Source organism: Lontra canadensis, unplaced genomic scaffold (genome assembly GCF_010015895.1).
Source record: "Lontra canadensis isolate GAN:19392208 unplaced genomic scaffold, GSC_riverotter_1.0 scaffold82, whole genome shotgun sequence".
Taxonomy (NCBI): Eukaryota; Metazoa; Chordata; class Mammalia; order Carnivora; family Mustelidae; genus Lontra; species Lontra canadensis.
Window position 1 is genome coordinate 3,624,281 of NW_022631076.1, and position 25,774 is coordinate 3,650,054.

The window sequence follows — 25,774 nt, forward strand, 5'->3', positions numbered from 1 at the left end:
GCTATAACCTTAAATCACCATTCAGTTTGACAGTTTAAGACTTAACATTTCTATTTGCTGCTTATGCCATATTAGCTGCTTTTGAAGACTGATATATTGAGAAGTCCAGTTTGGTGATTTAAAAAAAAAAATTGTTGCTTTCCTGAAATACATGGTATTGAGGACTCATAGCAAAATAATGTTGTGTATGGGCTGTAAACCTGTTTTAGAACTTGTTGGGTCACTTAACAGCAGCTGTGCTGGGGAGATATTTGATTTGAGAAGAGTTTTTGAACCTTTTTAGCCCCAACCATTCTGGTTTTGAAATGGGAAAATGGAAAAGAGTTTTAGGGAAGAGAGCTATCTCAGTTTTGAAAGGCAGCATAGGTAGAAATCTGTCCATCCCTGCTCAGATTAACTAGCATTCCTAATCTGTCCTCCCAACAGAGGACAAAGAGTCTGATGGGAAATGTGGGTTTATATTTTAGAGACACACTACAGAGGCATGAGATAGTGTTATATACCAGCTATATGCCTCTTGTCCAGCATTAATTTGGTTTTGGGACTGACATTTAGATAAGTTTGCAGAGGAAGAAACTTTTTTAAATAGTTTCTTTTTTAAAAAACTATCTGCTACTTTAAAAACTATTCCCTATTGAAACTTTATTCGGTCTTCTAAAATATTTCTACCTTTTGGAGTATCTTTTTAAATGGGTCCAATTTATGTAGACACCCATCAGCAATCTAGACTACAAGAGTCTTCATACTTATCAAAGAAAAAGAAAGCCCGTTTGGTCAAAAGTCTGGATAAAAGGATCTTCAAACTAACTCATTCCTTGGAAGCAATAAAAATTACGACCTTCCTTTCTTCTCCTTCCTTGGTTTGTAGTCACTCACAAATGGAGAATGTAATATTATGGTGATTTTTTAAATGTACGTGAGCTGCTATCAGATCACACTTGAATTAGTGTTACTTTTATAAATCGAGGAAAGAGATTACCTGAGAAGTCCCTAGGAGGATGAAAAATTCTCAGGACTCTTGGAAAAGTGATAACTACTTTCCTCTTTCTAGATGTGGAGACCCCCTACCTGGCCCCAGACACCATGTTTGCAGAACACATTCACTTAATCTTTGAAGAGCTCATCACCTCTCTTTAGGACCTGTTCTTGTTCATACATTGCAAATATGCACTTTTATGTCCACAAGGAAGACATTACTACCATCTTGAAGGGCAATGTCAATTAGTAACAGGAAAATGCAAGGTCTGCCAACTGCAGAATTGTACTGACTTTACGCCACCTCCTTTTGAACAAAATTTGAACCTTTGGGGAAAAAATATTGGAGATTTTGATGAGGTTTTTTTTTTTTTTAACTATTTGCAAATCATGGCTTCCTGATCCTAGGAGGGGAAAAAAAACCTCAAAGGAGAGGCTCAACAGACTTCCTGGACATCAAATAGTTTGCACAAAACAACATTCTGATGACTTGCATGTAAATAAATCAGAAACATATGAATTAAAACGTCTCTCGAAATACATATGGGTTGGAAAATAGAGAGAAGTGCTGAGAAAATGTGTTTTGGGTTTTGCTGAGCCCATGACATTCAAAAAATAGTATGAGACACTGAACAAACACAGGCATGGCTTGGCTTACCCAGCCCGAACATTAGCCTCCCAGTTCAACGGCAAATCGGTTTACCATGTGCCTAAATGCGAGCCACCTTTGGTGTGCTCCCCCACACTTAATTACTAGCAGTTTAAATTTTTTCAATTAGAAACTCAAAAATAGCATCACATTTCAAGAAAATGCAAATCTTAGCATTTTCTCACTCGGTGCACAGCAGACTTTTTTAGAAAATACCACAGATCATTTCACCTTTAGGAACAGTCATACTGGTATGGCCCTCTGTGGTATGACTGGTGTGCAACAGAAGGAAAGCATCATTATTAAAAACAAAAAAACAAAAAAACAGAAAACAAAAAAACAAAAGAACAGCTATCCCTGGAATTGATGTTGCCCATTAAATCAAAGTGATCAGCTACTGCAGGTAAAACTCTCATGAAGATACATGGTACCCTCTCTTGACATTAGGTGGTAGCCCAGCTACAGGCTACCACACTCAGAGGTCCTATTCTTTTTCACTCCTGAGCTATGTGGCCTTCTCTGTAGGTGGTAGGAGTTTGCCTTCTCTTTTCCACAATGTACTATAGAGAGCCAACATTAGGGATTCTAAGTCCTGGGACAATTGCAAAGACCTTAGAGACCTCTTATTTTCTCCTCTCTATATCTTGTTCTTCAGCATCTGGCTTTAAGTACCGGGTGGGACCACAGGGGAGTTTAGGGAACAAAAACAGCTGGAGCTTCAGGCTCTACCCACTGAAGGCAAGTCACAGAAGTGTCCTTGGACAAAATCTTTACTCTGTTCTTTGGACTAGTGCCATCATCTGAGATTACCAGTTTAAAGTTTTAGAGATCGTGGATTTTATTTTACAGGGAAATGAGTTTGGTTGTTTTAAAAACTTAAAAAAAAAAACATTTTAAAGTACTTTTCCTCTCAAATGGTGGTAAGAAACTTCAGTGCCTAACATGAGTAAGGTACTAGAATATAGCTCTGAACAAGACAGACATGGGATAGACCAGGAATAGACAACTCAAATGTAGTTTGAAAATGCACTGATGGGGGAACCCATACTGCGGGAGTTGGACACAGGAGGGGCGCCTGTCCCACATTGGCCCAGAGGAAGCGGGGCCCAAGAATGAATGGGTATTAAGCAAGCAAAATGCTGGATCCAGGAAGAGCACGGCGTATACTGTTGCCTGAAAGTAGCTCGGGATGACTGGAGCTCATGGTGCCAAAGATAGTAGTAAGATGGGACTGAAAAGGTCAGCAGTGGCCAAATCATAAAGTGCCTTGTGCGCCCCATTAAGGAGTTTAGATCTTATCATGACTGTAACAAGGAGCCCTTCAAAGGGGTATGTCCAAGAGGTCATTGAATTTAAAAGTCCAGAGGGATAGCAGGACGACCAGGAAAACCTGTCCAGAGAAGCCAAGGAAAGCAAATCTGACTGGAAGGAAGTAGGAGTCAACAGTGTCAGAGGTCGTTGAGAGATAAAGATGACCTTGGCCTGCAGTAGCCCAGAGCTCTTGAGCAGTTCCACTGGGGTAGTGGGTGTGGAGGGAAAGTAAAGAAGTGGAGAAAGGGCACCACCAGCAGCTTTTCCATCATCATTGTCACTGTTACTGCCATCATCGTCATCATCACCTGAAAATGAGCATCAGGCATCTTATCTACCAGACAGAGTGAAGGAAAAGAGAATGAGACACACACACCCCAGGGAATTGGAACATATTTGGGAAAACACATCATAAATATAAAACAGAAGATAGCAACACAAGATAGAAGACATGCAAAGGGGGAAATGAGCCCCTACAAACCAATGAGATGAAACAGATTTGAACAGAAATATGAAAGAGCAGGACAATCCAAAGGCAGGATGGAAAGGGAGAGCTTTTAACAAAGTGGGTGCACCTTGATTTATATTCTGAGTTATGCCTCCTTTTCACAGTTTAGTCTGTTTGGGGGTTCTTATCAGACGGAAATGGTAGAAAACACCGTTAAAGGTGAGGTGTGCTCTTAACCTATCTGTGACTTCTGTTTAAGTGTCTCAACCTCTTTTGGGAAAATTAAAGTCGCAGACTGACTCTCTGTGGTAGTTTCATGCAGTCTTTGTTTTTAAAAGGTGGACAGAGCAACTAAGGAACAGATGCCACAAGTAGAGCAAGTCAGCGATATTCATAAATTCTACACAAGTTCCTTGAGATGTTTTGCACGTCCAGTGCTGAATGTCTGTGCAGTAGCAGTGTCTGATCTTACCCATTACGTGTTATTGCCACGCGATGTCCTCTTCCTAGTAAGAGGCCGGGGGCTCACCCTCATGGGCAGTACCTTCAAGAAGCCATTCGTGATTCAGAGGACAGTTTTTCTCTACGAAGATACTTGAGGTATAGCTCTTTAAGGCACTTCAGTGCTAAAAATCTGCTGTGTAAACTTTTAAGTGAAGGAAGGAATTGGTCCTCGTTTACTTTGGCTATTTCTCTTGTTTGCTTAGTGACTATTTCTTGGGCACCTGCTGTGGGCAAGCCATTGCGTGAAACATGCTCCAAGTCACACCCTCCGCCCCCCAGGAGCCCATCATGTTTCACAGGAGGAAAGACTTCTATACTTCATAAAATTTACACATTTCTAAGGTAAAATGCTGGGAAAGTTTAGAAGATGAGATATGTTTGATGAAAACGTATTGAGCTCATTCTTTGTGAAAGGATTTTGGTCCGTGATCCTGTCTGTATTACATCATTAGTAGCCTTCCTGCTTGCACCTGTTAGAGACAAGAGCTGAATAGGTTGTTCACATATCAAGAGGTTTCCCATTAAAGAAAACAGACTCGTCACCATCAAAAATATGTCAAGCATCATCAGGGTACTGAACCTGCTATACAAATGAGGTACCTTGAGGTCCGTATTTTTTCAAGGTGTTTTCTCAGCACCATGATCTTATTTGTACCACATCTCTGTGTAGGAGCAGATGTTATGATCTCTACTTTCCAAATAACTACCATAAGATTGAAAGAGAGGTTAAGGACCTACCTGTAGTTAATTAATGAGCAGTAGAATCAAAAGTAGAAAGATGGTCTCCTGCTCTTAGAGCACATTGGAGACCATTATTTATAGCTAGTTAACTCACTTAAAATATTTTGGCGATGAGGAAGAATCACTAAGTTCATCTTTTTTCTTTTAAACTTCTTAATGAGATATAATTGATACACAACAAATTATACATGTTTGAATGTACAATTTGGTGAGTTTGGCATACGTAGGCTCCCATTAAGCCATAAGTTCATCTCGGTAGAATGAAGAGCACTGAGTTTGCTGACAAAGAGATCATGAATGAGAAATCAGTTTTTATTTCACTGGAAAGACCGCTCTCTTGAGAAGGCTACATTATTTGCCTAAATTTTCCATTTAGCACCTGATGGCAAGACATACTGCTTAAGAAGTTTGACCCATCATTGGTCCTCTACTACCAGAATACCATCTCCGTGCAGATGGGCCCTCATTAATATTTTTTGTGAAGGACAGCATGAAGGCTATGAGCCTGCTTATTGTGTTTTGTTTTGTTTGCATTGGTTGAGGTGCAATTCACATGACATAAAACTAACCATTTTAAAAAGAACAATTCAGTGGTATTTGATACATTAACAATGTTGAGCAACCACATCTGTCTAGTTTCAGAACATTTCCATCAGGCCCAAAGGAAACCCTATACCTATTAAACAGTTCCTGCTGCTGTGTTCTGTAATTTTATCACAGTATACACAAATATACATGCACGCAGGCACACACACACACACATGGTAGACACATAATCCATCTCTAGAGATTAGGAAATTCCAGATCTACCTACGATTAGGAAATTTTCTAGACAAAGGATCTAATGTATCATAATTATATAAGCAAAGGGCTATCTATTTAATGGATGTTTCTCCATCAGGTAGAAGAAAAAAGGAAATATCCCTTGCTTCTTTTTAACATTTCTCTGTATTTCTCTTAAGTTCTCACTTAGATAATAATTTATCAAGGAAGAAAAAAAGATAAAAATCAATTCTGGGCCTTTATTATGCAAAATTCCTCTTCTTGTAAAAAATTCCCTCATTAATTTCATCAACATTGAGAATTTTAAACTGCTCCCTTTATCTTAATATTAAGCAATCATCTGGATTTTACATTTCTAGTTTTGAAGATTCAAATTTATTGAACAAAGTAATTTAGGTATCAAAGGTTTCATTTCTTAGATAAATATCAAAGGAACATTCTTTCTGTAATTTTTATTGTTAAAGTAATTACTGTTGTTTCTATTTATTTATACCCTTGTTAGTCCAGAAAAATATTTGAGGTAGCCACAGATCTTTAAACTTTAAAATTAAGAAAAATTAGATCAGATGAAAAAAGTGTCTGAAATTCAAATAGTAGAGAAAGTCAACTTAATTATATATTTTTTTGAGTGAGAGAGAGAGAACGCAAGCACGCACAAGGGACAGAGAGAGAGGGAGAGGTGGACTCCCCACTGAGCCTGGCACCCAATGCAGACCTAGATCTCATGACTCTGAGGTCATGACTGAGCCAAAACAAAGTCTGACGCTTAACCGACTGAGCCACCGGGGTGCCCTTTAATATTTTAAATGTTCCTGAAGAGGAACTGTTTATTGATGGTAATTTGTTCTTCTACTGCCCAGTTCCCTTTAAGGAATATTATTGCCCTTCTTTATTAAGCCCATACGTCCTCAAGAAGTCTTTGAATAGGGGCACCTGGGTGGCTCGGTGGGTTAAAGCCTCTGCCTTCGGCTCAGGTCATGATCCCGGGGCCCTGGGATCGAGCCCCACATCGGGCTCTCCACTCAACAGGGAGCCTGCTTCCTCCTCACTCTCTGCCCGCCTCTCTGCCTACTTGTGATCTCTGTCTGTCAAATAAATAAATAAAATCTTTAAAAAAAAAAAAAAAAAAAGAAGTCTTTGAATAACCCTGGATAACTCTCTTTACATTTATTTGGCGTAAACATTTTGTACAAATACTATTCATTTACGTATGCCTTTGAGTTGCTTTTTGTACATCTGAGGTCTCCCAACTGGCTCCTGATGACAACTCTAGAGTCCTTTTTTTTTTTTTTTTAATGTACCAAAGCCCCTAGCCTTGTGCTAGCTAAAATTTCTGTTCACATCAGTGAATACCGCTGACTGATTTTACCTGAAAGTGCCCTGTGCGTGAGAGAGGGGCAGGTCCTTGAATGGATAACAGATAAGGAGGTGGTTGGTTAGACAGAGATATTGACAATTCTCATACTTTTTTCTTTTCATTGCCGTCTGTGCCACAGTCTTATATTTGGTAATTGTTTCATGCTTTTGTTTTCAGTTGAAAGGAGTTAGGGCCATATGTTTTGGCAGAAGAAAGACAATTTGTGCTTTTTTTCCACCTCTGTGAAAGGGAGGCTGGGGTCATGCATGTACAGTGTACCATGGCGGTGATTCCTGTTCAGAACTTCACCAAATTGGAAACTCACTATTCCTAACAACACTCTCAGTAAGCAGAAGATGATGACATCTGTTTGAAGCATCAGATGTTAAGCTCAATGCTTCAAACCACAGCATAGAGTTCATCTTTAACTCTAGTTGACCTTAGTAGGTAACATTCACTAATATAAAAAATTAGCTCTCTGGATTTTCCTTACACCATAGGTGATTTGGAAGGACATTCTGATCAAGTGCTAACAATTCTGACTTGGGATTGGAATGAAAAAACCAAGGTAGATCATAGCCCGCCACCTCCTGTCCCCACCCAGTCCTGTAAAATCTCTCCCAGCTTTTGTCTCCTACTATGTAAGATGGCTGAGGTGGACGATTGTTTGGATAGATAATCTATCTCAAAATGATTCTTAAATAAGATAATGGAGACAGAAAATATTTTTTTTTAAGATTTTATTTATTTGAGAGAGAGAGAACATGTGTACAGTAGAGACAGCACAAGTCAGGTGGAGGGACAGAGGGAGAAGGAGACTCTCTGCTGAGCAGGGAGCCCGATGCAGGGCTCCATCCCAGGACCCCGGAATCATGACCTGAGCTAAAGGCAGATGTTTAACTGACTGAGCCACCAGTGTCCCAGAAAGTCTTTATAATTTAAAACATTACAAAGATATGAACTTTTTATGATGACTAATTATAGAATAAGACCAAATTTCCTTTTGTACTGTTAAGTTCATGGCAAAGAAGGTTTCTGGAGAAGTACATATCCCCCTTGGTGAACTGTTTCTTTGATCATTCTTCTTGTCTTTGCAATATCAGTTAGAACCTTGGTCTTACTATCTTTTTTTTTTTTTTTTTTTTTTTCCCCTTGGTTAGGTCTCTACTTTTGAAAGGGTCCTTCAGCTTTTGTCTGACACAATTTTCTCTCTAATTCTTCTGGCTTCCTGGGAAGGAATGTTGACTTAGGGATAATGGCTCTCTGGCCCTCTGTGCTCATTATGCACAAAGGCAATTCTGAAGACCCTGGATTAGAGGAATAGGAATAACACGTTTAGGTTGTGCAAGGTCAAACTATAACATAGTCAGTGTTTTTCTTTGGTGGTGCTTTTCCTTCTTGTAAAGCCCCCCTATCCCCTTATACCCCCTTCACTTTTTCTCTCATTCTTTCTAAAAAGTACTTCTTGAGAAAAGATCTGAGACTTCATCATGTTGAATTGTAATAGCTCCCAGCAGATGATAACATTTTCTGATGATTGGAGGTATGTTGAAAAGTGGGTTTGTGACTGTGAAGGTTTTTCCAGGGATGTAGGATTTTATCCCTCATGGTAATGTTCATTGACAAAAGGTCTGTAGCATTAAAGTTATATGTTCATTTCAATGGAATCCAAAATTATTTGAGCTTAGATCCTTCTTAAAAGACAAGCTTATTAACGTCCATTGAAGGATGTCAGCTCTAGGCTTCAGGCATCAACCTATTGGCCTTGGGTTCAAAGGGGAAAGGGTGGAGAATACTCTTAGAAAGTATGGACCATCATAGGTCACTGTCTCCACCTCCTAACACAAGCTCAGCCCTCAAACATAGAGAAGAGCACTAAAATCTGTTCTGGCAGAACAATGAATGTTTCTCTCTATTTTATGATGTTATTCTTAGTTAGGTGTGTCTCTTGTGTTCATTCAAATACACACACACACACACACACTTGCACATATTTTCATAATATTGGTTAAACCTTGTTGTTTCTGTGGTTGGTGGTAGTCAATTGTGTTGAGATGGGATATGATCTGTTAGAAATAATTAACAATCATGAATTTGATGTGATGGGGCAGAGATCAAAGTCCTTCAGTTACATCTGGTTAAGGTTTAAAATAACTAGGTATCGTAACTGATAGAAATTGAAAGTCGTGTTCTTCTTAACAGTAACCTTTAATTTCTGATGAGCATTCAATAAATAAAAGTTTAGAAACAAATTGGTTAGGTGTTTGGAATATATTAAAGAATTGCAATGCACTTAACACCCACAGTTGTCTTATCTGTGCGGGTCCTGAGCCTGTGAGACCAAGTTCCACGTGAGTAAGTAACAGAAGGAATGCAACCAGGAAGAAGTCAGGTTTCACCTGGACCAAATTTTATGCAATTAAGTGTTTCAAGAGATCTTTAGCCAGGTGTAACTTAATCAGTTTAAGGCATTCTCAGCTAGGGCCAAGGTACTCAGAATGTTGGCAGTGGGCATTCCTGTGATACACCACGTTGAAAGTAATAGCAAACATACAGCGTCTGCTCACGTCGTGCCAAGAGCAAGAGAAATGCAGGTGTAAAAATAAAAAGAAGTATTTGGAGCCAGAGGCTAGTACCCATAGATGGAACTATATTAACACTAAACTTGAATGCTCGAAGTTGCAATGGGGTGCTTTTTATCAGTTGAGTGTCTTGGTTTTGAGGCCTGGGTCTGGTTTCACCAATAAGTGCCCCCGTAACCCACAGCAGGTCACTCGCCTTCTTTCCGACATCAGTATTATTGAACAAGAAGGATGGATACGTCATTCTCAGCCACCTGGCTGCTAGAAGTCAGGGCGTGGATGTACGGGGCCCAGGATTCACAGAGCTGGGTGTCGGTAGGAGTCCACAAACACCCTGGAGAGAATTCTTAGCTATTAAGAGATAATGTTGTAGAATCGTGGTTACAGCTCAAACTCTGAAACAACCCTATGCGATTTTGCCCAGTGTGCCACTTAACAAGCTGTGTGGCTTTGAGTGAGTTATGTAATGTCTCTCTTAGAGTCCTTATTTATAAAACTGTTTCAATAATCAAACAGCACTTTGAGTGTACAAAGTGAGTATATGTACTTTTTTTTTTTTTCCTGGAATAGTCTCTGGCATGTCCTAAGTAAAATGTTAGCTGTTTTTATCTTTGTTATGATTTTTGTCATGCCAAGGGTGACAAGAGCTTGGGGCTGGCAGGCATTTGGACCAGGTCCTTTTTTGCTTCTGGAGAGCATTAAGCGATGATACCATAATACATGACTTCTTTGTTTCTAATTGGCAACTCTGTGCACGCATCACTGAGATGGTTGTAGGATAATATATGAAAACAACTAAAAATCTCAAACGTTCTATATCACAATACACCTGTGATATCACAGTAGCGTAACGTAAGCTCCATCATACCTCTCCTGTTTGTTTTACTGTCTTAGGTTTGCAATGATAACACATTGAAAATCTTTCTAAAATAACAGGATACTGTGTAGATTTAAATTACAATAATATTATTGTACAACTATTAGTACTTCTTAGTGCTTCTTTAAAAAATCGACGCAGGATTTTTTTTTTCCTCCCATGTAAATTTTTATACATCTCAAAGGCTACCTGGACTCATTTTAGTTTTAGGGTTTGAAATTTGATTGGGGGATTTGAAAAATACACTATAGCCAGCTGTATAAAAAAAAACATAAGAATTATCCTGACCTTTTTATTTGAGGAAAAAACAATGTAGACTGCCCGCCCATAAAGAGCACCAAGTTTTTCGTAGCGCCTGGGGAGATTGCATGCAGGAGACGCATAATAATGGGACCAGCTCACCTTTTCGCTGCATAATCGTTGATCTTGCCATAGCCCGGGTGCACTTCTAGAGAAATGCGTTGCCTGCAGCCAACCACCTGCGCCTGCCTCCCCAGCTCTGGGGCCGATCCCTTAAGCATCACTCAAGGAAGGCCCTTCTTCTCCTTCCTGTTGTTGTGTTTGGGGGCTTTGTGATGTCTGCCAGTTACAGAATTTGATCGGTAAAGATACAAACAAAGAAGGGTGTGAAAACTTTTACAATTTTACTATTTCTTCACACAGAGAAGGAAATTTGGTGGCTGAGAAGAATAAAACTCTTGTCTCTAGTTCCTTTACAGGATGTAGCTTCAGATTTCATGTACTGATCTGGTCACGAACAGGTATTCAAAACTGAGCTGATTATTTAGAAGAGTGGAAAAATGCACGTGATGTTTGTGCTGGGGCATATGGATGTGTGCTCCAAGTGATGTGTTCTAAATATATTACGTACTGGGTCGCCTAGGTAGCTCAGTAGGTTAAGCGTCTGTCTCTTAATTTCGGCTTAGGTCATGATCTCAGGATCATGAGATCAAGCCCCACATCAAGCTCTGCGCTGAGCATAGAGCCTGCTTAAGATTCTCTCTCTCCCCCTCATCCTCTGCCCCTCCCCCACTCCTACTTGTGCACATGTGCATGCATGCTGGTGTGCTGTCTCTCAAAATAAATACATGAAATATTAAAAAAATATATAATATACTTAAGGGATTTCTTTTAGGGGGATCATATACATATTTTTGTGATGAATAGAGCAGAGTGAAGTCAGGTAATTGCTTCTTAGTGGAAAAAATAGGAATATCCTATACACTAATGCTACATTTTATACATGTTTAGATAATTGTGATTTTTTTTTTTTCAGACTACCTATAAAGAGAGTTTGGGGATGGGGACCTTCTTACCAGAAGTGACTTTACGGCATTTAGAACTATTTGGTTAATTCCTGTATAAGCGTCATGATTTCAATAGCCTATGACCTTTGAAATTTTCCATTTATAATTAAATATCCATCAGTTTGTCAGTATACGGCAGAAATTTATATGTTATCTCTAAAAAGATTTCCTATTTATGTGACAATAATGCAAATTCACCTTTAACCATCACCTGGAAATGAAGTAGGATTTTTCTATCACTAGTAAACATTCCTTGACTTGAATCCACTGTATGGAGAATACACCAGGTGAATAATTTTTATTCCTGGAGTTTGCTGTTGGTTTTGGTTTTTTGCACTCTCAGATTATTTACTGCCTGACTGTTCTATGCCCTTGAGCATTATTAACTGCCTTTAAACCTTATAATAACTTACTCAACTCTGTTACTTGAATCTGTTTATTAACCTTTTATGCCATTTTACTGCCCATTAGAATATTTAAGTTCTAAAGTTTTAAAAAGACTTTAGAAAGGAGAGTGCCAAGAGGACTGGATACAAAATCAGGGGCCCTGGGCTAGGTCCAGGCCCTTGGGTAAGTCCATTAACCTCTTCCTTTGCTCATTTGTAAAATAAGATTACAAGCACTTGAGCTTTAAAAATATGATGCCAAAAGGCAGGACAGAGGCAGCAGGTTGAAAAGTAGCATGAAAAGAGAAAGGAGCATCTGTGAAGAAGTCATATAAAAAAGATTAAAAAAAGGAAAAGAAAAAGTAATAAAAATGAAGTGAGAGTAGAATAGAGGGACCCAATTACCAATAATGTGAAAACACATGATCAGAAAAACTTAAACATCTGTTCAACTTTTATCATCTAGAAAAAGTGATCACACCATGTCTAACTATAATTCCTTTGCCAAAGACACTAGGGGCCAAGGACAAAATTTCAGTTGAAGAATTTCTTTTGCTTCCTCCATATCCAGAAACCCAGAGTCACAGATACTCTTGCCTCGTGTTCCACTTGGTACAATTTGCAGGAATTTTGGCAGATGGTTGTAAAAGGACTTTAAAAAATATGTCATAGTACAAGGAACTCTAAACATAATAAATAAAACTAAATGTCCTACCCTTCAGTAGCATCAACATTTATTAACACCAGCTGTATGCTAGGGACTAGGGATACCTAGAAATTGCCTCTCCGACTCGTCCACCAAAAGAGTTCTTGCTTTTGCAGCCTAAAGGGAATATCAAATCTTAAATGAGCTGGCATTATTGTCACAGCTGCTCTAACAGAGGGTGACACACACGGCCCAGCGGGACTTTTCAGAGACAAGCACGACTCTAGGCCAGTGCTTCCAACAGAACTTTCTGCTGTAGTGGGAAAGTTCTGTGTTGGTGCTATGCAGTATGGTAGCCAGTGGCCGTATATGGCCATTGAGCACTTGGCTACTGTATCTAGTGTGACTAAGGGAATGGATATTTAAACTTTATGTAACTTTAATTAAGTTTAATTCAAATAACTATATATTACTAATGGCTACTTGACTGGATAGCCCCATTCCAGACACTTTTAAAAATAGCTATAAGCCATGACTAGCACTTACAACAAGATGTGAGTAATACTACCATTTACTGAGTGCCCACAACTGATTAAGAATTACGCTTGACAGGAAGGATCTCTAACACTCACAAAAAGAATAACCTTGTTTCACAAGTGAGAAAACTAAAACTCACAATATCACCAGCCAGCTCACAATTACTTGTGAGAGCTGGAATTGGAACCCAGTTGGTCTGGTTCCAGAGCTGGGTCATTTCTGCTATGATGCCAATTCTTTTTCTGAATTCTCTGGAGATTGCCTCTTTTAAGTACATCTACCCCCTCTTTATGGATCAGTTAGCGATGTACATTTACCTTGGTTACATGGCACAATTATAGGGTCCATACTCACTCTTCTGAATATGGAGGTACCACTGCCCCTGAGCCCTTCATTTTTCTTACTAGAACCCATGTCCTTCAAACAATATTTTCAGAGTTGAGGGTCCAGCCCTGTTGCCTGAGAAGTGAGCTGATCCACCTCCAAATACTTTTCCCCATTTGATGCTGGGAAGCATCAAAGCATATGCCTACCTTTGTGAATGCTTGGCATTTGACTGTTTTGCTGTCGTAGTTTAGAATATTTGTGAAATCTGCCAAGGTCTAAACTGCTAAGTGAGCCTTGCTAGCACATGGGCACCGGAGGCATAATTTAGCTTTGTTATTTTCCACCCATCGTGGAGCATACAGCAACTCTCTTTAAGAGTCTGAAAGTCTTGACTACAATGTTCCAGTTAGTCTGAACTTTTTTCTTTGCAAATTCTATACTCCGATGGTACTTGCAGAATCCCAAAGGGGTAGTAATGGTAAAGAATGTTAAAGGTGAATCGTGTATCCTACTAGTTACCATCCAGCCTCCCTCAATTCCATACCTCATGACACAGGACCTGTAGCCACTTCTCTTTGTCCTCTTAGAGCTTAGCTCCCCACTTGAGGAAGCAAGTAACATTACTACAGATTGGTTTTACTATGAACATGTCTTATCACATTTTATTTTCTTAAAAAGTAATAATGAAATCCCCATCAGAATATTTCTATAAACCGTGGTCAAAGTACAGCCTTGTGTTGATAGTTTAAAAAGACCACTTCTGGGGCGCCTGGGTGGCTCAGTGGGTTAAGCCACTGCCTTCGGCTCAGGTCATGATCTCAGAGTCCTGGGATCGAGCCCCGCATCGGGCTCTCTGCTCAGCAGGGAGCCTGCTTCCTCCTCTCTCTCTGCCTGCCTCTCTGCCTACTTGTGATCTCTCTGTCAAATAAATAAATAAAATCCTTAAAAAAAAAAAAAGACCACTTCTTTCTTTTTTTGCTTTTTAAGAGCAAGGAATTGCTTTTTATGGAAAGAATATAGACTCTGATGACCCATTTAAATCCTGCTTTTACCACTTGATTAATGGTTAATGTAGAAAAGGTGGGTTAACCTTCCTGAGTCACATTTTCTCAGATAATAAAAACAGTAGCAGCACAAGATTAACCCTATTGTCTGATGGGGTTTTTTTTTGTTTTGTTTTTGTTTGTTTGTTTTGTTTTGGCTTTTTTTTTTTTTTTTGGCATGCTTAATACGTGCCACATACTCTTCTAGTAGTTTCACACACAAATACCATTTTATTCTCGTAAGAACTTTGCATAGCAGGTTCTGCCATTCCCATCTTACAGGTAGGAATCTGGAGGTCAGACAGGTTAAAGGACCAGGTCCAAGGTTGTCTAACTGATGAATGGTGAGACTTGCAGTCACACCCAGGCTGGTCTGGACCAATACAATTGATCTCTCTACTATACTTCAGCCCTGTGAATGATGATATTCATAACAACCATCTTGTATGACCCTTAGGAAAACCAGAAGTAGAGTGTGTAGAGCTCCGTGCACCAAAGCTATTCCACAAGAGACCCTAAACAATTGGCTCGTTGTTATTTTTTAAATCTTCGTAAGTGAAACTGATCTGCCAAGACAGATAAAAATGAGAACATCAAGGGGAAAGGTAGAATATGCATTGTGCTCCCTTCATTTTGCAAATTTGCTTGGTTTTCTTCTGGCCTAATAGGCAGAGATTCTATTTAAAAGACGGTATCGTATTATTTCTTTGATGACTGAGCAAAGGAGAACCAGGAACATCGGATGGAACAGCTAATGTAATATAGTAATTCTTCTCAAATTACGACAAACATTAAATATGTAAAATGAAAAAATATATATTTTTAATTTTTTATCAGAGCAGGGTTTTTGGTGTTATCTGGAGAGATTGGTTAAACTCAGAATTTCTATATTTATGATTTTGAAATGTAAGAGAAAAGATAATAGTGCTAAATTTGGGCATAAACTATACTTTGCTATTAGCTCCCCATGAAACTTTTATTCCACAAGCAGTTCACAAAAAGAGCAGTAGCCTATGAGCTTTGGCCAAGTTTCCTCATTTCCAATTCTGTAACAAAAATTTCACCCTTCTTTGGTTTCTCTAGTGAGAGGAATAAGAATGCAAAGTCACCTTGACCTAAGCTACCTTATCAGAGAAAAACTAAGTATAGATTTTTGTTTCCCTTTAGACTTATTCTCATGTTTCAGAGGTAGGGTCACTTCAGTACACTGAACTAGAGTTTGGGATTTTTTCTTTCATTTTTCACTGGCCTGATATTTTAATATTAGTCATTAAAATGACTCCAACTATTTGGAGATATCTGGGATGTTTATCATTGTCCTGTTAAATAAAAAACTATTTTAGTTAACAAATACTTGCCATCTTTCCAGTTACCTAAAATAGTAATAATTAAAACTAATTGGATGTGAGCTTTTCTTATTGAATTTAGTATCTCTATTAAATACATTATTGAAACCCATACTTTGGAGTCTTTTCATGGAGAAATTGGCAAAATAGTTGACTGAAGTAAAAATAAGAATGCAGCTTCCTGGTCATCCAGGTTATTAGAGATGAAAACATTAAGGATAAAGTGAAGGATGAATGTTATGATCAGTCTGTTTTTGTAAATATCATCTTCTATCTCCACCACCATTTTTAAAGAAAGAGCAACTGCTTGTTGTTTATGTCGAGCAAATTGCAAATCTTGAATGGTGGCTTTCACCATTCCATTTTTGAATTCCTTATAATTAAAATGAGGGGGGAGCCGAACCAAATAAATTTTTTAATTCCTTCTATTTTTAAGAAGGATTGGGGTGCCTGGCTGGCTCAATCGATAGAGCATATGACTCTTGATCTCGGGGTTTTGAGTTTGAGTCCCAGGTGGGATGTAGAGATTTCTTAAAAATAAAATCTTTTAAAAAAGTATAATAGTTCTGTTCATGGATTACATTTCTCTAAATAATTCTGTAGGCTGCTCACCTTAAAAATAACTTTGGTGGGAAAGATGGAGTACGTTAAATGGAAAGAGAATAACATTTTACCTGATCTGTAAATTTACAGTATAATGAAAATTTGTAAAATATGCAGAAATTGCCTTTTTTCTATACACATGGCCTATTTCTTGATAATAAGACTTTCCTGTTATCTAAAAAGTGTTCCTTTGACCATAACACCAGAAAAATAGAAATTATGTAGTATGATATATCCTAAAAACTTTGTAAGCCCATAGATATTTGTTATGCAGGTGGTACTTAGGAATTTGGGATGAGTAATCTTACTCTCAGATCTTTGAGTTTGATTGTAATTCATAGTCCAAGAGCCTCCTTGTATGCGGGCAGAATTACCAAAGATTTATCCTTTTCTCCCGGAAGAAATATCAAGTAATTCTGCCCACATTGGGGAAAAAAGATGAACCTCGTTAGGTGCCCTCAGATGGTATTGACCTAATCATAGGCATATTTAAAGATATTGTAGTAGAGTATAATTAAAATTAAACTATATATTATCCTAAAGAACTTACTCAAATTGTTTTAAAATATAAAGTGATTCCATAATAGGGGTCAGAGTTTATTTTCAGCTTTATAGTAAATATGCTGATCTCTAAAATTTGGGACTGACACATAGTATAGCTGTCCATCTAGTAGCCCGGACCGTAGGTAATGGTGGTAGGTATAGTAGCTGTATTGAGTTCATTCTGTCATTAGAATGAGATATTCTAATTTTCAATTTCCCATTTTTCTAGACAGTAATGTTTATTTCATGTTTTTAGCCTACTCTCAAGACCTTCTCTAAATACATCCAGTAGTATTTCCCAAACTGTTTATTAGCTGTAGATAGTTCTCAAGAAAATACTGGGTTTTGCATCACAAAACTTTAAGGATATTGATTTGTTTGGAGATTTCCTGGCTTAAGGTTTATTCTTTGTCTCTTAAAGATGCTTAAAAAAGATGTCTTCCTTATTGCAAGCCCTGTGCAAATAGAAGCAAATAGACATTTATATATTGAAAATTCAAAGAGAATTACAAAATGAAATGAAATATAGCCTGCGAAATAGGGGGCTTGTCTCCCTCCTTGACTGCAGAAAACCCTTGTTTTCTAACGTGTGCCTGGATTCTTCTGGTTTGTTTTTGTTTTGTTCTGTCTCCAGGACCTCCCAATTTTCAAGGGCACTGTGGGGCACATGTAGCATTTATTTGATGTATGTATGTGTATGCATATTTTCCCACATCTGTCTCTGTGGACCTATCCTTTGTGAAATCCTAAACCTTGTATTAATGCTTAGTTTGTGATTCATGGTGTTCTGAGAGCAATTATATAATTTTTCTTGGGGTGTTTATTCGGTGCTCTGTTAAAAAAAAAAATGGGAGTATTTTTTGGTAACTCTGCAGTTGCCTTTTTATTGGTGAATTTCTCTTTCTTTTACTGTGACCTGAGAATATCACTGTAGGCTCACTGCCAATTTCGTGAGCTGCTGCCTGCTTCAAAATGGAGGCAGGAAGGTATCCATTTTCATCAAGAGGATGACAGTGTTTCAGTCTCTCCGACCATCTGGAGAGAGGAACTTTCGGAGCAAAAGAAAATAGGGATTTGAAAAAATTATATTTAGCAGAAAAGGCAAGGGGGGAAACCAATTAAAGTTAAACTATACCTTATGAATTTATGCTTTTTGACTATGCTGCCTCCTTTAGAGGAAACATAAACAAGAAAATACACAGGCTATTTTTATAAAGGACTTGTTCCCCAAATCTCATGAGTATTAGTAAACGAATGTTCAGTAAATTAGGATTTTGGCACACTTTTTTAAGTTTATTGCACACACAAATGTAATAAGAACTATAAAGGGGCGCTCCCCCCTCTTCCTGTGTACATACCGATTGTTGGTGGTCTATGTAGATCTGGGCTTTTAATGGTCTTTTTCATGCATTTCTGCAAAAAGCTGACACTATGGGAATTTAATATTCCAAGATGTATTTGTCACTTTCTGTGGTCTGGATAGCGCATTCGTTTTCTCTGTCTCTGTCTCTTTCTCTCACATGTGAACATTTTAATTGAAAGGTAGAGTAAAAGGGAGAGGCTTGATGCGTGCCCTTCTGTTTGCACCTTTCATGACCTCAGAGACCATCTATGTTTAAAAAAAAAAAAATGCTTGGATAGGACAACCCTGTGGGTATTATATAATATATTTAACTAGACATAATTTACAGTATTCTTGCCTACAACTGGAAAATATCCCCCGCCCCTGGTTTTCCAGTCACACAAATCTACTCAGCATTTTTGTTGTTGTTTTTTGTTTTTCTGTGTTATGAAAGGGGTAGTGTTGTAGGGTTTGATCAGATTTGGAACAGACATGGAAATGTAGCATTTTGTGCCTGCTTCTTATCACGTAATGGACATTGTGGTGCTTTGGTCAACGCAGCAAGCAACACTAAATTGTCTCTCCTTCCTCAGGTTTATGCTCCATCAGCAAGCACTGCCGACTACAATAGGGACTCGCCAGGCTACCCTTCCTCGAAACCAGCAGCCAGCACTTTCCCTAGCTCCTTCTTCATGCAGGGTAAGATGCTGCCACTTCTGCGGGGAAATCCACTGGGCAGAATCTCCCTGGGTCTTTTCAGGTTGTGTATGGGGCAAAAGACTGCTGAACTGATCCTCAACAAATGGAATATTAGGCAAGTGGAGAATATTGAAGGTCATGCCCTTCTTAGGAATTGAATTCATTAAAAACTCATCAATTAATTAAAACTTGACAAAGACCTATTTTTTCAAATCAAAGCCCCTTGAGCAATGATGAGTTAAGATTAAACTGGTTGACTTCACTGAGAACTGACACTTCTTGGGGGGATGGTCTTCTATGACAGATAATTTCTGCCTCTTCTCTCCCCAAGAGGAACGTGTGTGTATTTTTAGCATCCTGGATTTAGCCAACTGGGAACAAATTGTCCTTATGTGTAACTTCATGTAAAAATTTTAGCCACTTACTAATTTATAAGTAAGAACAAGAACTTCATTTAAGATGAAGCAACCTATCTCAAGACTAGAATATTATTTCATTACACAACGGAATCTCCACCCAAACATGCTAATTGATTTAGGGTGAAAGACCCAGCTTTTGTCCAAGACAAAATGGAGAAAATGACAGTTTCACAGTAGGTGAAGTGTATTTATTCTTTTAATCATGGAACTTATTTAATGAAATGTACATGGATATATACCCCTGAGTTTACAGTCTTTCCACTGGTAGCATGGTTCCTTTCTGCTGCTCGCAAGTGACTACATAGTTAGAATGACACCAGCTGCGTGTAAGAACAGACTGTCCAGAGATTGCACGTGGGGCTTCATCCCTGATAACCCTGTGGCATTTATTGTCAAAATAGGATGATCTTGTTGCCAAGTTAATACTCTGAAACATAAACATGGAATTTACCAAGAATTCCTGTACCTGTATGCAGAACTTTTACCTCTTTTTGCCTGGGGGCAAAAACCTTTTTTGAGTGTGCCTTGGCCACGTGCCCTGGGATTTCCTTTTCGTGCTGCTCCAGAAAGGGCCATGTCATGGGAGGGGGAGCACCCTTGGAGCAGCAAGGAACCGGGGAGCAGCCTGATGTCTCATTTATCTTGCAGTGGACATACTCAAAGTCATTCTGATTAAAAGGAACTGATTTTCTTCCCCTTCAGAGTATGAGGTTTTCCAGGTTGCTAGTTCACATGTGAAATTCCATGGAAAATCTATAAAATTGAATCAAATGGGCCTCCCAGGATTGGAGAGAATTTGTTGCACGCATAATAGAGCTCATGTTCATAAGGGCCCTTTATCTTTCTTTGTGACCTGTCCTAGGTGTAACTCACAAAGGGACCCAGCAGGGTATGTCACTTGAGGGCATCCTGGGCTGTGACAAAAGGCACAGCGGCCACTTGGGCCCCCGCTCCCCTCTTTGACGACCAGTCAGAGCAGCTGTTCTCCTGGTGCTTATCGAGATTGTCAATTCAAGGACTCACCACTCACAGCAGATTTTCACGGAGAAAATTGACAGGAGAGATTTCTTCTACCTGCCTTCAGGAAGGTGCTTGCTTCAACTGTGCACACCGCATGGGAGGTCAGGTAGAGGAAGAAAGAAAACAGGCTCTGCAACCACAGTAGACCACGCAGAGTATGAGGAACAAACGTGCTTTTCTGCATATGAATACCCAAAAAGGCAAAACAAAATTTTTTGAGTTGACGTTTATGATGAGCACAATTAATTTGCACACATCTAATTCTATTCTTTCAAAACAACATTATGCCAAGATCATGGGATGTGATAAATATTAATTTACTGTGAAAAGCATAATTTATGTAAAGTACGTATTTTTATAAGTCTGCATTGAGTAGGGTGTTCTGTGTTAACAAATCCTAAATGTATTTCCATATAGTGCACCATGTGGTCAGAATGTTTCAGGAGGCTCTTGTTCAATGATATAAATTCCCAATTTATTTGTCATTGATGCCATCTATTTGAAATGTTAGGGCCTTAACTTCGTCTTTGGAATTAAGGTGACATCTACACTTCCACAACCTGAAAGCTACATCTTAAGTGCATGAATAATATCTTCTAGAAAGTCCTCTATTTTCCCATTAGGATCACTGAAACAGTACCTCGTGATCCCCTCTCACACCGGCTTCCTTCAGTGATGGGTGCCTGGTGCTCTGACAATTCAGGTCTTTAAAAAACATGCAGTTTGGGTGAAAGATCCTGGGAGACTTTCAGGAGCACATTTTAAACTCACTACCATGTGACCTCATTTTTCACTTGAATTTCTGTCTTCTGATTAAAACTCTTAAGTGGTCAGAATCTCAGATAGGATTTTTTTTTTTTTTTTTTTTTTTTTTTTTTTTTTTAAGAAATCTATTGATCATTCCTCCCTGTCCTGAAACTATTCCAGTTTTTGGAATTCTAACTTCTGGATTTAAAAGCTCAGTGAAAAAAAAAAAAAAAAAAAAGCTTTGTGGTATATAGTGTTGGATTTAACTTGCCTATTGCTAAAATTTTCAAAAGGCCTTTATTATGTAACATAGATGGTGAAAATAATCTTATTTTCAAGGAGGCAGTGCCTACTATACTGTGAATACCCGCTGATGATCTGTATTTTCAGCTGGCACTCAATAATTTTGGTAGAACTATTGAAACTAGGGCAAATTTGACTTCAGCAATGACATAGATGCCCACCCACCCCACCCCCACCAACCACCTTCGTTTTGAGAAACCCAAACCGAACATCAGTGATCCCTAAGAGTAACTTCTAGGCCAATAGACCCAGAGAAGAAAAAGAATCTATAAAAATGTTTTTAATATGGTATTAACAAAGATTAACTTAATACTGAAGGGTACTTCATATAATGTCCACATCATTTTAAACCTCTTTTTAACACACAGTTTTATAAAATCTAGAACCTCTTAAAATTGTCCCCGGTGTAACATCTACCTTATGATATGTGTGCCCTTTCAATGGCTACTGAAGGCTTAAGGTAGCAATAGAACTATGCACCAGAAAGCGAATGTTAAGAAAGAAAACTTGGAACTATATATATCTGAGACTCACATTCCCTATAAATTATGATGTAATTTCAACTTTAATTCTGCCTTGTACGTAATAGAAAGGAAATTTGATCTTTTAAAAAATCTGAGATGTTCTTTTTCATTCTTATCTCTTTATCTGCATTTAAAAAAACTTGTAAACTTGTCAGCTCTATAATGTGTTAAGTATTTTATTTTCATCACAAAACTTAGGAACATTTAACTGTTCGTTTTCATAGAAAAGGAGGTCAGGGGACTTTTAGAAGAAGTGTTTTCTTTAGTATTGTTTACCTGGCTGACTTGACATAATTCTACACAGAAATGTGCTCTGTCCTTTTATGGCTGAATTTTTACTAAGAACACTGCCTATGGTAAATATTTACATTTGTTGATAATATAGAGCCACTTGGGGAAAAAAGAAGGATGACTGTCTTCTGATGTAATCAGCAAAACAGCACAAAGATGAATGCACAACGGGTAGCCATTTTCAAGTATATGAAAAAACCCTATTCTGTAGGGCAAGGCTGAATGCCTCCGAAAAGTCATGGTTTTCTTTGTCCTTTACAGATGGCCATCACAGCAGTGACCCTTGGAGCTCCTCCAGTGGGATGAATCAGCCTGGCTACGGAGGAATGCTGGGCAGTTCTTCTCATATTCCACAGTCTAGCAGCTACTGTAGCCTGCATCCACACGAACGCTTGGTAAGGCAGATGGACGTGGTTCTGGGGACAATACCGCTAGTTTGCAAAATCCCATTCTCCCGCCTTTCCGTGCGTGTACACAAGGACTCTGTCCTGAGTGTAGAAACAGTATAACCCATCGTTCTTAGAGTTATCTTGTTTCTGAGATCAAAGACAGAACAGATCATCTTTGGAAGCCCTTGTGGCTTTTCTTTGGCATTGAACTTCACCGTGTTTTGTTCCATGCTTTCTTTATGACACTGTTAGCCTCCTTTGGACATAAATATATGCTGTATTTGAGTTGTACAATTTCAGCTATGGTGGATCCTTGTCATTTATTTGTTTACTTTCCGTAGTGTTGAAGAGTGTACTGCAGGGGGCAGAGTGGCAGTCAGTAGACTGAGAGTAGGTGGCCTGCATCTCCCATGTGCATTTCTACTTCCCCTTACCGGCTTCTGTCCCTGGTGACAGCTTTGACCCGTGGTGCCACACCCAAAGGAAAGAGTTCCTGTTTCCCATACACGCCACTAGTCACAGCGATCAGGAGCTTTCTGTATAGATCAGATTCCCACTTTTCAGTGGTTTAGCTTTAATTCCACGTAACAGCCAACGTGATACTCCATTGCCTCACTCAGCTGAAAACTGCCGAACTGCAGAACATTACCTTGTTGCATTACTGAAGGGCTCACTCTGCCCATTGCCTAAACTCATCCATCCTAGCGTGTCCCTTTATCTTGGAGGAAGGAGCTCATCCGAGCTTTTCCAGCCTCAAAACTCCAACAGCCCAGAATCCACTTAGGAACTTGAGTTGAGCATTACAGGAGACCATGAGTTAGGTTTGAGATGCAGGTAAGATGGGACTGAGTCCCTTGTGCAGTCATATAACTTTAAAAATGTATGAAGCTATAATCCTACAAATACGAAAAAGGATCTGAACAAATCCAGTGGTCCTTCGTGGTGCTGGGTCACTGTACATCTCGAAATTGCCCCTTGTTCTCCTAAAACTCAGGTTCACGTGTCTTTCTCTGCTCTGCGATAGGAAAGAGTACTTTCTGGGCTTCTGTGATCTTTCCTCTCTTTGGTTCAAACACTAGAGACATAGAAAAGGTGACTTATGTTCTATTCTGGCAGCATAAATATTCCAGAAGTTACCGTCTCTGATACCCTTGAAAGATACTTATCTAGTGAGTCCTGGTGATGGAGACACTGTGGTCAGTTAGCCTATCTGTTCACGAGAGGCAAAAATAGTGGAGATAGAATTGGCCTCTTTATATCATCTGCCAAGTTTGAATGTGTAAATCAACCTATCTCCAATTTCAGCACATCTTCAGTAAATAGCAAATGATTTACTTGCATGTTTTATCTTCTCCCACCTCCTACTTGGAGGTATTAGAGTGAAAGCTTAGAGAAATATCAACTATTATTATACTAGAATTTCTTCTTGGCCAACATCTTTATTTCCCCATCATCATTTTCCACTTCTCTAAGGAACTCATGATCAAAACTACATCTGTCCTATGAGCAAGGACAATTTTGATTACAACTAAAAGATTTTGGCAGTATACTAACATAACATGGAATGTCAGTCCTTCTAAGAGTTGTTCATTTGACATTTATTTTTGTTCTTTCTTCCTTTCCTTATCATACTGTAGAATTTTGATGTAGGTGGTTTGATTTTATCCCAATCAAATTCACTGCATGGGTGGAGGTATCTTTAAAGTGTGCTCGAATGCATAAAAAGTGTAATTTTAAAAAGGAAACCAACTACATTCCTTTTAGAAAAAATTTTGCTGAAAACCTTAAAAACCAATACAATATTATCAACCAGGAAGAAAGATCCTTTTGAAGGAAAAACCCAACAGGTTGTATCAGATGCTATATTTGTAATGTCATTTATCCAACACCGAACATGGCGTTTTTATTCTTAATATGATTATTTAGCAGATCTTAGAGATTAAGGGTTTGTTTAAAAAAATGGTAAATGAATTAGGTCTCTGGTAATGTATCCTAATGAATTTTCTCACTGATAGGGAAACTGTTAGATTATTATATCTAGTAATCATTGTAATTTCAGTATTAACCAATTGGAAATCTCTCGCTGAAATGCCTTTCAGGAATCTGACACTGATTGAGAATAATTGGAGTACGCAGTAGGTACTTAGTGTCCTTTCACTTGAAAATAATGGTAGTTGCTCCCAATTTTCATCTATAGCTTTTGGACAGTCTCACACAGAACAAAAGAATAGTTTGAGAAAAAGGAGAGTGTTTTCCTTGTATCATTTTGGGTATAATTTGGCCAAATTAGTATTGTCTCTGAAGGTACAACATTTTAGAAACATTATTACCTCCATTGTGGTAGAATGTGTAATTGTAAAGCTTCAAATCCACACATTCCAGTAGCAACTGTCAAGTCACCAATTTCGATTCTTTAAATCCCCTTTACAGCTTCAGTTTCTACAACACAATCCCACAGCTAATCTCTACTATGTCACAGATCCACATACAGAATCACTCGGAAGAATGGAGTTTGTGGTTAAGCTTTGGAAAGGGTTGCTGTAGAAGATTTAAGGTTGGATTGACTTGGCAGAGTTTTGTTTAGAAATAGGATAGAGACCTCCGTCTGGCATGGTTTAGGCATGGTCTTTGCCCCACAGAGTGAAATAGTCCTAGGAATCTGGAATTTTAATATAAAAGAGTTCTGAATTTTTTGTAACATAAATGCTTACCCTGGTGATTCTCAACCAGGTGTGATTTTACCCCCTCAGGGAACATTTGGGAATGTCCGAAGACATTCTTGGGTATTCCAGCTGGTAGATGTCACTGGAATCTAGCGTGTAGAAGGCAGGGATACTGGTAAGCATGCTGCAAGATGTAGGAGAGACCCCCACAGCAAACAGTTACCTGGCATAAAAGAGTAATGATGCCAAGGTTATAAAATTTGCCTGAGCCCAAAGCATGACTTTATTCTTAGTATGTGCCACCAATGATTATATTTTCTAATCTTTGAATTATCAACCCATGGGTTGATCAAAGCATCACTAATAGAAACATTTTCAATACTTATTCTGTCTGTTGGCCTACAAATATGCT

At 38.6% G+C, this 25,774-nt stretch overlaps 1 protein-coding gene across 15 annotated transcripts in view; it reads left to right on the top strand.

Moving 5' to 3' along the window:
* Window positions 1-25,774, top strand: part of TCF4 (transcription factor 4) — a 346,633-nt gene that overhangs the window by 276,818 nt on the left and 44,041 nt on the right. For all 15 annotated transcript variants that reach the window (XM_032882433.1, XM_032882441.1, XM_032882437.1 and 12 more), the window contains 2 exons: window positions 18,901-19,006; window positions 22,572-22,705. In XM_032882433.1, the coding sequence (XP_032738324.1) occupies window positions 18,901-19,006; window positions 22,572-22,705 (240 nt within the window). The remainder of the gene's footprint in view (window positions 1-18,900; window positions 19,007-22,571; window positions 22,706-25,774) is intronic.